Source organism: Netta rufina (assembly GCF_964035555.1).
Source record: "Netta rufina genome assembly, chromosome: 20".
NCBI lineage: Eukaryota > Metazoa > Chordata > Aves > Anseriformes > Anatidae > Netta > Netta rufina.
The window spans coordinates 8593517-8608163 of NC_140144.1; the positions used below are offsets into that span (position 1 = coordinate 8593517).

Here is a 14647-nt window from a genome sequence, read left to right on the forward strand (position 1 = left end):
GCCATTTTGCGGCGCGATGAGGCGGGAGCGGCGGTGAAGCAGCGCCCGGCCCTGCCCGCTCCTCGCCTCCGCCGAGGGCACCGAGAGCCCTGAGGGAGGACAGAGAGGGAAAAGGCAGAAGGGAGGAAACCTAAAGAAGTGGGCGCCGAGACCCCCGGCGGCCCCCCTTTTACCTCAGCGGAGCCATGAGCTGGGGCACGGAGCTGTGGGTGAGTGAGGGGGGGGCTGTAACGGTCCGTGCTGAGGGGAAAATGCGGCCCCCGGGGCTCTTCTGAGGGGTGAGGGGTGTAAAAAGATTAGGGTGAGGGGTAAGGGGATGAAGGGGGTTGTGGGGAGGGGTAAGGGGATGAAGGGGGTTGTGGTGGGGGGCTCGTTTCCCCCCCCCCCAAACCCCTTCGTGGAAACTTTTCTCGTGTGGGGAGATCCCTGTGGGGTGAGGAGCGTGTGGAAAAATAAGTGAAAAAGCAGCTGCAGCCCTCACCAGAATGCGGTATTTGGGGTAGGAGGGATCTCAGGTAGAGGTTTGTGTGGGGTACGGTGAGAGGGGGGCTAGGGAGGGGGTGGTAGCTGAGGGGCTGGTGTGGGGAGGGGGTGGTGGGGTGGGGGTGAGGGGGTGTATAGGGGATGTGGGGGGCTATGGGGGCTGTAGGGGTTGCCTCAGGGGTGTGAGTAGGCACGGCTGGGGCTCAGAGGCTCCTTGGTTGAAGAAGTGGGAAGTGTAACGCCTCTGGTTCACGCCAAGCCCCCACTGGGAAAAGCGGAGCTGGTAAAGGCGAGTATAAGGCCAGTGGGAATCTTCAGTGGGCCCCACTTGGAGACAAACCAGGGGAGGCAGGTAGGAGAAGTTTGAGAAGGCGAAGGGGAAAGGCAGAGCCAGCCACAAAGAGGAGGCGATGCAGCCATGTTTGGCAGCGTGAGGGGGGAGCCGGGAGCAAAGCCTGGTAGCGAGGGCTGTGGCGGTGGGCAGCAGGCGGGTGAGCAGCCTTCCAGGCTCTGGGGGCTCCTTGGGGTGGGCTTCTTGGGGGGCACGGGAACGCTGTTTGCAACGAGGAGTCATAAATGAGTGCTGGGGCGTCATCTGGATTGCAGGGCGCTGCAGCGTTTTGCTCCTGTGTTCGTCTCCTTGTGCCTGGCAATCGGTGTAAGTTCAGATGTAAGCACATCAAAGCTTTAAAACCATCTCCGTGGAGGAATGGTTCTTCTATACGTGCTGAATGCCATCCTTCCGGGATGCGTTACTGCTCTGTTCGGTGAGCATCTCATCTTGCCGTGACATTGTGGTCATGATACAGCTAGATCTGGTTAGATCTAGATAGTAAATTAGGGGGCAAATGCTCGCTGAGGGGTGGCTGTGGTATGCTTGTGTATTCCGGAGTAAGAGGTGATGTGTACTGATGAAATGCTGGAACGATGCTACTGTGATTGATCAGTATTTAAACAGCTCTGCTGCATGGGCACGGTGATGGGAAAACCTGCAGTTGCCTTCTGCATCTTGGATGCTTTGGGGGAGATTAAACAGTTTGAATGGAATTAAAGTAATGAGCCAGCGTAACAGTTTTGACACAGAAAAATAAATTTTGAGTTTTCAAGATGGATTTAGTAGCTATTCTTGTATTCTTAAAGAGTGCAAGCGATACCGAGAGGTTTCTGTATGTGAACAAGCAGAGAAGTGCTTATAAATAGTCCTTTCTGTTCATGGTAATCTTTGCAGGTGTGTATGCAGGCATGTCTTTGTAACAGCTTCTTTTTCCCAGAATTTTGTTGGTGAAATTCTGTCTTTAGCAGCATCAAAGTGTTATTTTCCATGTTTTCGATGTGCTTTGAGAAGTGTAGTGGTTTACTGAGGGAAATAATTGAGCAACCAGATTAAATGATTCTTGGTACTGGGTTGGCAGGACTTGCTGTGTTTTCAATTGGGCAGGGCTTTGAAAACTCACCGGTTTCCAGTGCTCTGGGTATCTAGGCCAAAACACTGATTACCCTCGCCATATCCATCTTTCACTGGGAAGGGAACCTCACAACCAAGCTGTATTTGATATACACCGCTGCCTTTGTTGAGCCCGGTGGTTTTCAAACAAAATTAAATTTCTGTTTACCTTAAAACTTAGTATTTGTTTTAGGTAGTCAGGGAATGGGCATACAAACAGGTGCTGTAAATGTCAAATGCCTGCTTTAGGGTGTGACTGGGATATGGTTTGCTGCAACCATTTGATGGACTGGAAGCTGAGGAGGTAAGAAGTGTTTCCAATTGTAGTTTAGAAAATGAAAATCTGCTGGAAGACCAGTGGTGGTTGCTTGCAGTTTATATCTCAGATGAGCAGAACTACCAGAGTGGGCACGTGTTCAGGGTTTACCCCTTTCATGTAACAAAGGAGAAGCAAAATCAAGGTCACTCTTAAGAGCAAGTAGCATGTTAATGTGCATGGATTTGGTAGGATTTCTCTGCGTTACTGGGGGAAAAAAGCTGCTTGCAGAAAGCCGTGTGCCTCAGAAGCAATAAAACCCCTTCAGTAACACGGACGTCGTTCCCAAGACAGATTTTTAGCCTTGCACTTTGGGAGGGTGTCTGGTTCCTCTAGGCTGCAAATCCTATTGCAAAGTTCTGTGGCTATTTCACTCAAATCTAGACTTCTGGTTTCATTTTAGGCTTGGCCCTGTGAGCATACAGGGACCCAAAGCCAGCAGAGCAGAACTATTAAAGGTAGTAGGGCATCGTCTGCATCCACTGTGAGGTTAAACACTCGGGATAATGAGATCAGCTGGGGCCTCCGAGCAATCCGGTGTGACGGAGCAAAACCTGAAGGCCTCATGTAACTGACGGAGGTCCCCGTGTGCGGGGTGCCCCGTGGGGTGGCAGTGGCTGTGCCGTGCTCTCAGTACAGAAGTCTGTCTGCACCCCAAACACTGGGAGTCGGGAAGTGGTGGGTGAAGGGCAACATTGTCGTCACCGGGCTGAAACATTTTGTTTTCCACCCTGGTTCAAGAGTAGCTGGTAGGGCTGGCAGGTAGGAGATCCCAGAACTTGCTTTGTGTTTGGTCTTTCACATTCCCACTGTTTTCTAAATACTTACGCTAGCATTAAGTGGTAATTAGAGATTGTGTACCAGCACAGAGACCCGATGTGGGACTTTGGTTAACTAGGCTTTGAGAGAGAGAGGCTGTAAAGCACACTGAGATGTCTCATCCTTCCCCTCTCTTGGGTAATGAGGAAGAACATGCTTACCAGTGTGTCGTGTCCAGCTGCTCTGCCTCAGCTAGTGAAATGCTGCTGTGTTCTCAGCGACTTCCCACCAGCGGCCTTTGCTGTGGGATGGAGCCCTGGAAGCAAGTGGTAGGAATTACACAGCAAACGGCACTAAAACCGACCTCAGCCCTTCGGTCCTTGTCTTTTGAGTGGGAAAGGCTGTGGCTGCGCGCTTGGTGTATTGAAGGGAATGAACTCTCTTGATGATAAGTTTCGGTACAGTGTGTAGTTTGGGGGAGCTACGTGTAAATTTGTGGTTAAGTGGTCCAGGAAAACCTCTGGTGTTTCCAAACACTGTCTCACAGCATGGCAAGTGCAGGCAGCAAAGGGATTCAATGTGGGAAGATTCATCTATTTGCTCTGAGTGTTTCAGAGGTGCAGACACCCTGGGTTTGATTCCACCCCCCCAATGTAAAGTTCAAAAAAAAAAAAAAAAAAGATTAAGTGGTGAGAATATGATTTAATCCAAGTTTTCGTTGACCTTTGTGTGGCTGGGTGTCTGCTAACAGCTGTCAATGTCCTTTCAACCTGCAAGAAGGTGAGCAGTCTATTTGCAAAGGACTTAATTTGCTGCCTTTACGCAAGGGGCTCTGTTGGCCAACTCCTCGCATGACTGATACTTTGGGGACTGGGCCTTTTGTTTGCAGTGTTCAATGTGCTTCAGTATGAAATAAATACATCTCGTTGGGAGTTATTTTAGTTGTATAGAGTTCATTCTGTTTATAAATGTGAATTGTCTCTAACGTTTTTATGATTTAGGAAATGATTTTTCTGGCAATAACAATTTCTTAATTTACAGAATGAAGACAAGTGGATTCTTGTAGACCATGTTCTGCTAATTATTCCTTGTAGCCAGAAAGCAAAACGTAGGTGTGCCTTTGAGAACTTAAGGCCTGCTTCCTACCTGTAACTGATAAATTGTTTCCTCCTTCAGTACCTGCATATCTAATTCATCAGCAGAATTAGTGTTTAAACAGCTGTAGTCTTCAATTTCTTCAACTTTCTTGAATGCAGTATTGTTCTTTAACAGTATTTATAATGTATAGGTGCTGCATTTAGTGGTGAGTCACCTTCTGAATCTGTCTGAAGAATCTAGGTGGCTTTGACCTTGATGCCATTACAAAGTGCTGTTTCCTGGGCGCTGGAGTCAAATGTGATTTTAAATGAAGGCTCTGTTCTTGTCAGCATGCTCCCTTGTAAGAGGATCTACAGAGCTGGATCTAGGTTTGAGGCACTGGATTATTAATTTTATTTGCCAAATCTTGTTTCGCTGAGTGCATAAAATATAAATCCTTCTGCCCTCATGGTCCCTCACACACACCCGCACCCAATTGCTCTTGGTTTGGGGTGTTAACTTTCAATCTCTGTGAAAGGAAAAGCCGTTGATCTCTGATGGGACAAGGGCACAGATTCTTGATTTAGCAAGCAAGACTACTTCTAATTAACTCTCTTCGTATTCATTATTAGAGATTCCTTAATATAAGGTAACGGGTCTAACCTTCAAAGGTGGTTGGATGGATTGCTTGCAAGATACAAAGTTTGTAATGGCAAGTGCTTTTATGAAAAGTGAATTTTATTGTAAATTGGTTGAGTTGTTACAACTTATTTAACAGCATACAGACAACTCCTAGAGGCAGAACTGTGTCCCTGCCCCCCTTTGCCTCTGCATTTTAGTAGAAATTTGGTTTTCATTTAATAACATTAAAACTTTCTTACATTTCAAAGAGGGTGGTGGAACTTGACCTACAAAAATATGTAAGGCAGAGTGACCCAGAGTAAGGCACCTTAAAAGTAAATAGTGAGAGTCTGAAGAAGAAAGGAGGAGGAAAAGAAAACCACACCACCATGAAAAAATTGAGGTCAGGAGTAAATGCATCATATTTATAACTTTGGCTTGTTGATTCCAAGGCCCTTTGTAAAAGCTGTGTACAGAATGCTGGAGATGGGCACTTCAAAGCAGAGTACGTTTTTCATTAGTTCAGTATTCTGCATAGTTATTTGGACAATTGTGAAGCAGCAAAAATATCTGACAGGAATATCTCCCTCTTATTTCACGGTGGATCACTGTCTGTTTTAAGTGGTCAGTCTGTGTATGTAGATTACTGAGTAAGAAATTGTTTATAGAGATGTTGAGTCATTAGAGAGTATCTTAATTCTGCAATACACACCTCTGTGCATTTGCCTAGCACAGGATGGTAGTTCAGGCTCCTGCAGCCTGTATGTGTTCTTTAAAATTAATGCTACTGCAGTCTTTTTCCTTATCTTAAAAGTAGCTGGGGAAGATGATGTGTTGAGGGAAACTCTTGCTGCTCTCAGAAGTCTAAGCGAAGCGGGTTGTGCTTCAGGGCTTCCGCGCACAGCCGTGGTGCTTCCAGGCACGCTGAGTAGAAAGATTCCATTCTGGTTTCTAAAGAGGTTGCTAGGTCTTGAATGTGTGTCTGAGTAATTTCATTTACAATTCTACTTTGCTTTAAGAAAGGACTTCTATAGTTCTGTCCCTGGCCTATTCTTATATTTTCTACCTATTCGTTAACTGTTGGGGGATTTACGATCTTTCAGCATGAGTCAAGACTGTAGAATCTCTCTTTTTTTCCCTCCCAGTCACAGAATTGTCCCATCTGTATTGTGGCTGCCCGAGATCCCCCGCTTTCTTGAACCATGTGGGAAAGCAGTCAAACATGAGACAATGTTTTTCTGGACTCCTTGCAGCTCATTAGTGTTACTCATGTTGTGAAACATTCTGCTAAAGCAGAATTTCAAAAGCCATGCTCCACATGAAGAGCAGGAGCCGCTGCTGGACTGTAACTTAATAATGCGCTTTACATGAGTGCCTTTGTTGTTGATTGCTGAAAGGTAACCTGCTAATGAATTTTTGGAAACTCATTTTCATCCTGTTTGAAATAGTGCTGCTGACATTGGTTATGTGTTGAATCTAATCCAGCCATCCAAATCCAATGCTCTGTTGATTTTCCTTAGCATTCATATAAATATTTTAAAATAACTTCCCCCTTCAGCATAACCTTACGTTTTTCAGATGAAACATCTCCTCTTCCTTCCACGCATGGAAATTCCACTTTTCTTTTTCACACTTTGTTTAAACAATGAGCTAGTTACATTGGTGAGAGGAAAAACACTGTTGTCTGTTGACATATTGAAGTCTTAATTCTCCTTTGCAAGCAATAGTTTTGGCTCTAAAATCCACTACTTTTTCCCATCCTGTATGTATTTTATGTACACACATCTATGTATAGGATGTGACAGTTTTCATCTTCTCAAGCAGATGTGATGGGGGTGATTTGGATCCCTTTGGAATTTTTACATGATTGCTTTGCCTCTGTTGTCTGGATAGACTTAGTGAAATGTTTCTCCTTGCATCTAAAAATGGGAGAGGAAAAAAAAGTCTGGATGGGGTTTCTAGATTACCTGCAGTATAGAGCAGTGCAAAGTGCGGGAATTGAAGTGCTGATTATTCAGGGTTGATTACTTTGCTGATTAGTACAGTAACCGAGTGTGTTGTAAAGCTTGCAGAGAAGCAGTCCTATTGCAATGCTGTCCCTTATTTATGTGGGGAAGACTCGATCTAATTGGAAATACAACCAAAAGAACAGCAGGAATCCCCCAGCCACCTTCAAAATCCAAGTGAAGGAATGAAATTTCTGAAACGGAGTCTCCCTGGAATTCATGTCTGGTTTAGAAGGGTGATCCCCAGTGAGCTACCTAGGCATCCCCATGGCCCGTAATCATAAAGAAAGCCATAGGGGGTGGTTGTTGTTGTTGTAGGGGAAATAATGTAGGCTTCTTATCTCAAATACATGTCGTTTGGCTGTCTCTTGTTCAGTATTTAAGTGCTTTTGCTTGGTACTTTAAAAAAATGTAAAAAGTAATAATAAAAGAAATCTTTGAATTCTACCCTTTTGGTGAGGCAGGTGCTGCTGGTAGCTCTGTATCTGAAGGGCAGGGAAGTTTGCAGAGTTTACACTTATTCCCTGTGAACAGCAGGTACACTTCTCACCAATTATTCGTTTTATAGTTCAAAAGTTTTACTTGCATTGCACTGAGTCTGTGGATATGCAGATAAAGGAGTATTATCTACGTGAAAGGAGAATGTTTGTCTTGCAGAGATGTTGCGAATACTCTTTTTTACCAACTGAATTCTTGGAGACTGCTCAATTCTGTTAACTCAGGGAAGTTGCTTATGGGCTGCCTGGGACAGTTTTCTCCCTTAGCTTATGTTCTAGACTGGTGGCTCTTCTCATGAAGGTGATTTAACACTTTCTCTTAGGATTTTCTATGTTCTGTGGCTTAAAATTGTTTCCACCTTGGCATGTTCAGTGTCATTTTCTATGTGCCTGCCTCACAGTTTTTTTTTTTATTTTATTTTATTTAGATTAGTCAGGGTTATTTATTTGTTACCAGGGCCAGTGTCTCGCGTGTGCTAAGTGCACTGCCTCTTTGGTTTTAGAAAGCTGCAGTGCTCGCGTTCATTGGAGGAAGGATTTGAAGTTTGGCAAACAATAGCTCTTGAACAGGGATATGCCTTCTGCTGGTCTTGAGAGAAAATCTGCCCAAATTAGGCAAGCTTGTAAGTCTTTGGAAAAATCTCACTCTGTGAGTACTCAGTGGAGATAGTGCTGAAGGCTTCAGCAGTCGCAGTGGGAGCGAGGTGCTTCAGCCTCGGAGGGCTTTGTGTGGTTGCAGGGAGGGTCCAAGGCTGTGCCAACCCATGGCAAATGTCCCTTGGCTGCTCACACGCCCTAGGTGGTAGGCAGCAAGGGAACAATATGAGGGCTCAGCAAAATGGCAGTGGCTCTTCTGCCACCTTCCTCTGAGGGGGAGGAGATGCTGTGGGCAGAGAGGAAGCAACGGGCTTGAGCCTGCAGTGCTGGGGAAGGGGGAGGAGAGCTCGGGGTAGGAACTGGGTACAGAAATGTGGAGCTGCTTGCCTGGGAACCTTGCCTGGTATTGCGGTGATATGTCAGGGTGGTGGGAGTGGGAATGGAGGAGAGGTGACTGGAACTGGCAGCGTGTGAGGTTCTGGTTGCCAGCCTGGGAGGCTGAGACAACCAGAGCTAACTGGACAAACGGAACAGCAGGAGGAGATAGGGCCTTTAAACCAGGAGGCCTGGGAACCAGGAACAGGGAGACAACTTAGATAAGGGGCGTGTGAGGACAGTAGGGTTGGTAGGGCCGGGAGAGCGAGGTGAGATCGTGCACACAATTACAGAGCAGTGCGTTAGCAGTCGCAAGCCAAGAATGCGATGGGATCAGGAGAAAGAGTAATGGAAAGGAATAAGTGTGGGGCAAAGGATGAAGATTAGATGAGACGTAGGGAAGACGAGCAGTGAAGGGACCTAGCAGCTGTCTTTTGCATGTTTGGCTTTGTAGCGTTGCAATTTTTGTGTGGCTTTTTCCATGTAATATTTAAGTAGAGTTGACTTACTGGTTTAAATGTATGCACATTGCCTTCTGTGGTTGCGTTTTGCATCTTTACTCACTGTGAGAGAATATTTGACTGCATCCCCAAGTGAGAGCTTTATCCAGAAGCACGCACGCTGTTTTTTCACCCTGCACTCATTTTTTCATTTTCTGCACTCTTTCTGTGTAGAAGGGTCTGAGGAACTGTCTAGCAAATAGCTTTAAAATACACATAGACAATGTTTTTCACTCTGCATCATGTTTTCTGTTAAAGCAGTTCATTTTTTTTGCTTTAAGTCACTTATCCTGTATTTGCAAAAAGAAAAAAAAGATCGGCACGTAGCAGTGAGTGAATGAAAGTGTGTTTTCTCAGAAGTTAAATGAGGAAGGGAAATATTTCTTGCCCTCACGAGGGCTGTTGATCTCTCAAATGTGGAGCGTATAGGAGTGGTATTCATTAAGAATGTGTCAGTAAGATCCTGCTCTAGTGAAAGGAAAGCCGGCAATGGACAAAGTGAGAGAGCTGTGGTAGAGCACCACATAAATGTCTTTTCACCTCTCCCGTCTGAGTGTCTGAGATGATTTCGCTTGTGTTGTTACAGGAGAAGTGTAGACAGAAGGGCAAAAGGAAAGACTTGGGTGTGCTGGTCAAGAGCTTGTGTTTCCTTACAGCTCTGAAATGTGAAACGTCCTTGTACAGAGGATGCTTTCTGGTGTATGTTCTGAACGTGTAAAAGCTGAAGGACTGTGTAGCAAAGCTGTCCTTCAGACTGTGGAGTGCACAACCCCTGAGCATTTCAGAAGTGCACGTCTGGGTTAGTAATTTCAGTGCTGCTTTTCTCAATGTCACTGTCATCAGATGATCCCAAAGACTGCATGGGATCCTCCTCGAGGACGGCCCACCACCAGTCATCGAGGTGTGCTTGAAGATCACCGTTGTGTGCTTTTTACCCGAAAACCCAAACTGCAAGCTGGGCAGATGCACCAGCCTATCTATCCTTTAGGTAATCAGAATGCGTATCACATGATATGTGTGACTCGCTTCCTATTTAAATCAGTGCCTTGGGGATTTACAGCCTTATTTTTGGAAGGTGGGGGGAGATAGGGTTGAATCCTAGCTATTTAAAGGCAAAATAATGTTTCTGTGGCTGTGTACAGCCTTCTGAGGTGCAGTGAAGTAGCCCAACAGAGCAGCCTGGAAGCATGCATCCGTTCCTGGTGTAGCACGATATGAGCTGAGAGCGCCTCTGCACCTCCTCTTCTGCGTGACTGTGGGCTGTTCTCCTTTCCCATTGTGGCTTCTGCTCTGATTCTCATCTGTCATCTTAATACCAGTATTATGTACAAAATTGCTGAAAGCTCCTTTTCCAGAACTCCAGTATGATTGGCATGAAATTATCTTGAAATAGGAAAGCTATAATTGTTGGAAGCAGACGACTTTTGCAAGAGATGTGCTGTTGGGAAACACATGCACCTAATTTAGGGATCTTTGGAGACTCCATCTGCACCCTTGGTTGCTCTTTGAAAATACTTGGTCTTGACTATAAAGTTGGTGTGTAATAGTGGCAATATTGTTTGTGGGAGTGTGTTGAATTGTTCCGGCTAAGAAAAACATTTTCTGGGCTAAACAATACAAATATAAACATTTCTCTTGGTTATTAGCAGTTGATTTGAAACACTTAAAAGTTGCAGCTATTAACAACATGACAAAGTTGCACACTCCACTCATGCAGGGTCAGAAAGCTTTCTTCAATATGTATGGTTTTCAGGCATATAAGTACAAATGTTTATGTTAACTTGAGTGTTGAATGTGTTGTTGGCTTGGTACGGTTATCTTTTGTGGTTTGGTTGTGGGTTAACCTCTGGGAACAAAAAAATCGGGAACACTGGTGGGGTAGTAAAAAGCTAGAATTTCTTGAAGAGTCAATCTCTTTCATTTAAGTGTCAAAATAGTGGAAATTCAGAACCCTATTTTAAAATCAGAATGAAAGAATTAAGTGTGTTTTTCTGTCTTCATAATGCATTGGAGTATGCAATGTTTGGAAGCTGCTGGCCAGTGGAGCAATGCTGATTTCCCTCTGGGGGCAAGGCATTCATTCAACCTTCACAGCAGGGGGTGAGATTGATTCCTTAATCAGAATAGCAACAATCCATCCTGAAGCTTCCTCAAGGTATTAGGGCTAAATTAAACAGTCTGGGACTAATGTGTAAGCCCTAATGCACTTCGAGAGGCTTTCTGGGATGAGGAGAATTTTGAAAATAAACAGAAAATGAGCCCCAAACAAAAAGAAAAAAAGCTGCAGGCACAAATTACCCTCAAAGAAGAAGACTAATACACTCTCTTTGTGTGGTACAGTGCTTAATGCTCAGATTCTCTGAGGGTAGAAAAGGAAAAAAAAAAAATACATGAACTACATAGCTCTATTCACGGTATTGCATTAATAATTTGTTTTCTCTCCTTTGTGTTTGTGTTCCATCATCATTTCCAAAAATAGGTATGGTCACATATTAAATTAGTAGAATTAAGCATCTGAAAGCCATGAAATACACCTCTCTTTTTTACGAGTCACTACAGAGAAAATGTGGGTACCTTTGCATATTGTATTACATTTTAATGTTGCAGCATTTCAAGATTGTGTTTACTTGTGTGTATTTACAGAGTCTACAATTACACGAGTCTCTTGAGGATAAAAATGTCATGGTTGCATTCAGCTTTTCTGGAAATCCTATCATTAACTTGGATGAGGAATGGAATCGTATGACTGAGTTTTGTTCTGTATATTAAGTGCTCGTAAGCAAGAATTAACTGTAATGTGTGAGTAACCTTGCTGAATACACACACTCATAATTATGAATGTCACTTGTATACATGAGTAATCAAAAAAAAAAAAGGGGGGGGGTAGAGCATACGATACTGCTTCTGTCTTCCTCTTTTCTTGGCCACTTTGTCTCATTTTACTGCAGTCTGCACGCCAAACCAGGCAAGCAGTAGCTTCCCATCTTACAGGATACTGGGTTCCTTTCCATAAAAGAACAAATACATCCAAAAGGCCTGAGGACTTCATAAAGGTTGGGCTATTTTAGAGTGACTCTTTGTTAATCGTGCCTGTGAAGATATGGGGCAAGTCCCCATGGAAGCTGGTGGATGCTCTCTTCCTCTTGTGTTCCACTGAGCTCGAGCTTCAGAGATGCTCTGCCAAGGTATCCTACCGTAACGTAAACTTCCCTGGTCCTACTGGTTCATGGCCCACCCATTTGTATTTATCAGCCAAAACTCCAGTATTTGGGAAACGGATTTAAACTTTTAGGATTTGTGGGAAAACAAACTCCTCGCTTCCTGTTTTTTGGCTAAGGGCAGTAACGGTTTCAAGTGAACCCTTGGACCAAAGCTCTGGCTTCTGAACTCTGTTAAGTGGAAGGTGCTGTCTCCATGACCTCAGTGTCCTTGTTGAGGGAGTGGATGTTCTTGGCAAATTGTGAGAAATTCCCTTTCTTACCCTCATCCTCTGTGTAAGAGGTAAGTATGCATTTGTCTTTCTCTTCCTCTCCCTCCTCCCCTGGTTCAGAGGCCAAGCTTTCTTCCCCTGCTTGGCAGATAAACATCTAGTAGGTTCAAGTCAATATCCTCTCTCATATTTTTAGATGATTCAACTGTTCATCAAGCGAATGGTCTGTCCCTGTGTTATAAAATAGTTGGGGAGTCATGGGACGTTCAGGGAGCTGTGCCCAGCAGCTCCAGTTGCTGTGTGAAGATCAGTCGGTCTAATCCACGCGTGGCAAAGGTTGGGCAGGAGGTTCCTGTTGTGCTTCTTTGAATGAGGGCGTTTCTTCTGTGCTCGTGTGCTTTTCAGTCCAGCGAAGTGGCAACACAATGTAGTGGGTGAAAGGGGAAGAGGAGGAAGGCAGGCACGTGTTTGTGTTTGTTTTTAACAGTGGGAGGTGATACAGATTACTGCAGGACTGGTAGACCTCCTGTCACAGAACACCTCTGTATCGAGGCTAGATTTTTGTCTTTTTTGTAAGATAAGTAACTCAGTTTACCTAAGAATTCCACTTCAACTAAGCAATCAATTTAAAAATTGTTCTTAAAATGCAGTAAGTAACTGATCTTTGTGTTTAAGTCCAGATTTGGAAGATCTTTATTCTACATGTTGTATTCACAATAAGAAAAAAAATATTTTTCTGATCTTCCTGTCCCAAGATAATGTTAACTACTGTTGTATAAGTACTGAACTATATTAAGATACGTGTTTTCAGACAACTGTTCTTAAAGTTGATAAGGCATGTGATTTTCTTCAGGCCAGACAGAAAAGTGCAATTGAATAGAATTGATAAGGGTGGCAAGAAAGCAAAGACATGAACAGTATATATACCTTTTGGGGGGGTTATCTGTTGTGAAATTTATTATTTTTCCTTAAGTTACAGCCTTTTAATTTCAGGGAGAGGATAAACTCATGGGATTTATTTTTACTTTGCTACTACTGTCACTCTAATATGAAGCCCTTATGATAAGCTTCATTTTGCATTATGTTTGTGCTTGTGTAGAGCATTACTCAGGTTGTCTTTATTAGCATATCTGTTTCTTTAGAAATGGCTTGTATTTTGAGTCGTTGATAAACTAAGTCACATAAGAGACTGGACCATAGTCTTCAGCCCTTACTCATGTGAGTAATTTCAATTACTTGAGTGTAGATAAGAGCTAAAGGCCTGATCTTTTTGTTTATGTACACGTTGTGTCTGTTTGCTTTATGGGTCTTTGCTTTTTTTTGAGGTTAATAAGAAATTTAGATCATCATGCTTAGTTTAGTAATGCTGACTCTGCTCTCTGAACATCTGTCGCTGTTTGCATCAATGTCTTTGCAAGGCAATGCAATGTTCAAAACCTTAGGTCTCATTTCAGGCATGTTTTTCTAAAGCATTTGTGTGTTTCCTATCCTCACTTGCAAAATCTGCATGTAAAAGCAGAAAAGAATTGTATTACATTTCAGTCTTGAGCTCTGGTAAAGTAAAATTTCACTTTGCTGATGTTCTGCAGCAGTACCGGTTGTTTTGTTACTATCCCATTATCTTCCATTGTCTTCCCACATGCCTTCCTTTCAAGGAGTAGATTATTTATACCAAAATATACTCTTTTTCTGTCTCTCCTTTTGCATTACTCTTAAGATTAGCTCAAGTCACCATGTACTTTAGAATTTGCAATCTATGTTTCCAGAAATGTCAACAGAAGCATGGTGTGATAACCTTGCAGACTTGAGTTCTGAGTCAGAAAGTGTCATGTTGGATGAAGGGAGGCCTCGTACAGATGGATGGAATATACCAACCATCACAGAAATAGAAATAATTGACTTTGAATGTAAGACTCCAGAGCACTGGAAAGAGACTTGCCAGGAGCAACTTGCCTCTGTATCCTGTGGGATCATTCTGGGGAGACTTTATGCAGGAACAGTAGAGGCTTTTGTTTTATTGCATACTTCTAACAACTCTTAATTCCTTGCAAACAAGAATTCACAAACATGCAGCAATTTTAGTGGGCCCTATCTTGCAGATTGTGTGACATGAATTAAAGATGAGGAAGATGGGAAGGAAGCAGCCTGTGTCACTTAAGGACATGGAACCTGGTACGCAGGGCTCAAACCTTTCCAACCTCATGACTGTCCTGGCTTGGGGAAAAAATAATCTTTCTTGCACCTGTATTATGAAAGTTTTCATGTGTTACCATGTTGTAAATTAGTAAATAGTTACTGTACTGAGCCAAAGTTACACATTAAAAATAGGTTATTTACTCTGTATCTTTTTATATTGAAAATCAATAGAATATGCTGATAGATTCCCAAAATGGATTCACTTTGCTAGAATGGCTGTGTTCATTGAATGCTCTAAGAAGTCTGCATGTGTCATAGCTGCATTTCAAAGAACTGTTTTTCCGATACAGTAATTAATTCCCTTCAAATAAATAGGCATGAAAACAAATAACGTCAATATTTAATA

General features: G+C 43.4%; 1 protein-coding gene across 16 annotated transcripts in view; it reads left to right on the forward strand.

Moving 5' to 3' along the window:
• Window positions 1-14647, forward strand: part of FNBP1 (formin binding protein 1) — a 96633-nt gene continuing 81986 nt past the window's right edge. For all 16 annotated transcript variants that reach the window (XM_084299211.1, XM_084299199.1, XM_084299208.1 and 13 more), the window contains exon 1: window positions 1-209. In XM_084299211.1, coding sequence (XP_084155337.1) covers window positions 186-209 — 24 coding nt within the window. In that variant the 5' untranslated portion in view covers window positions 1-185. The remainder of the gene's footprint in view (window positions 210-14647) is intronic.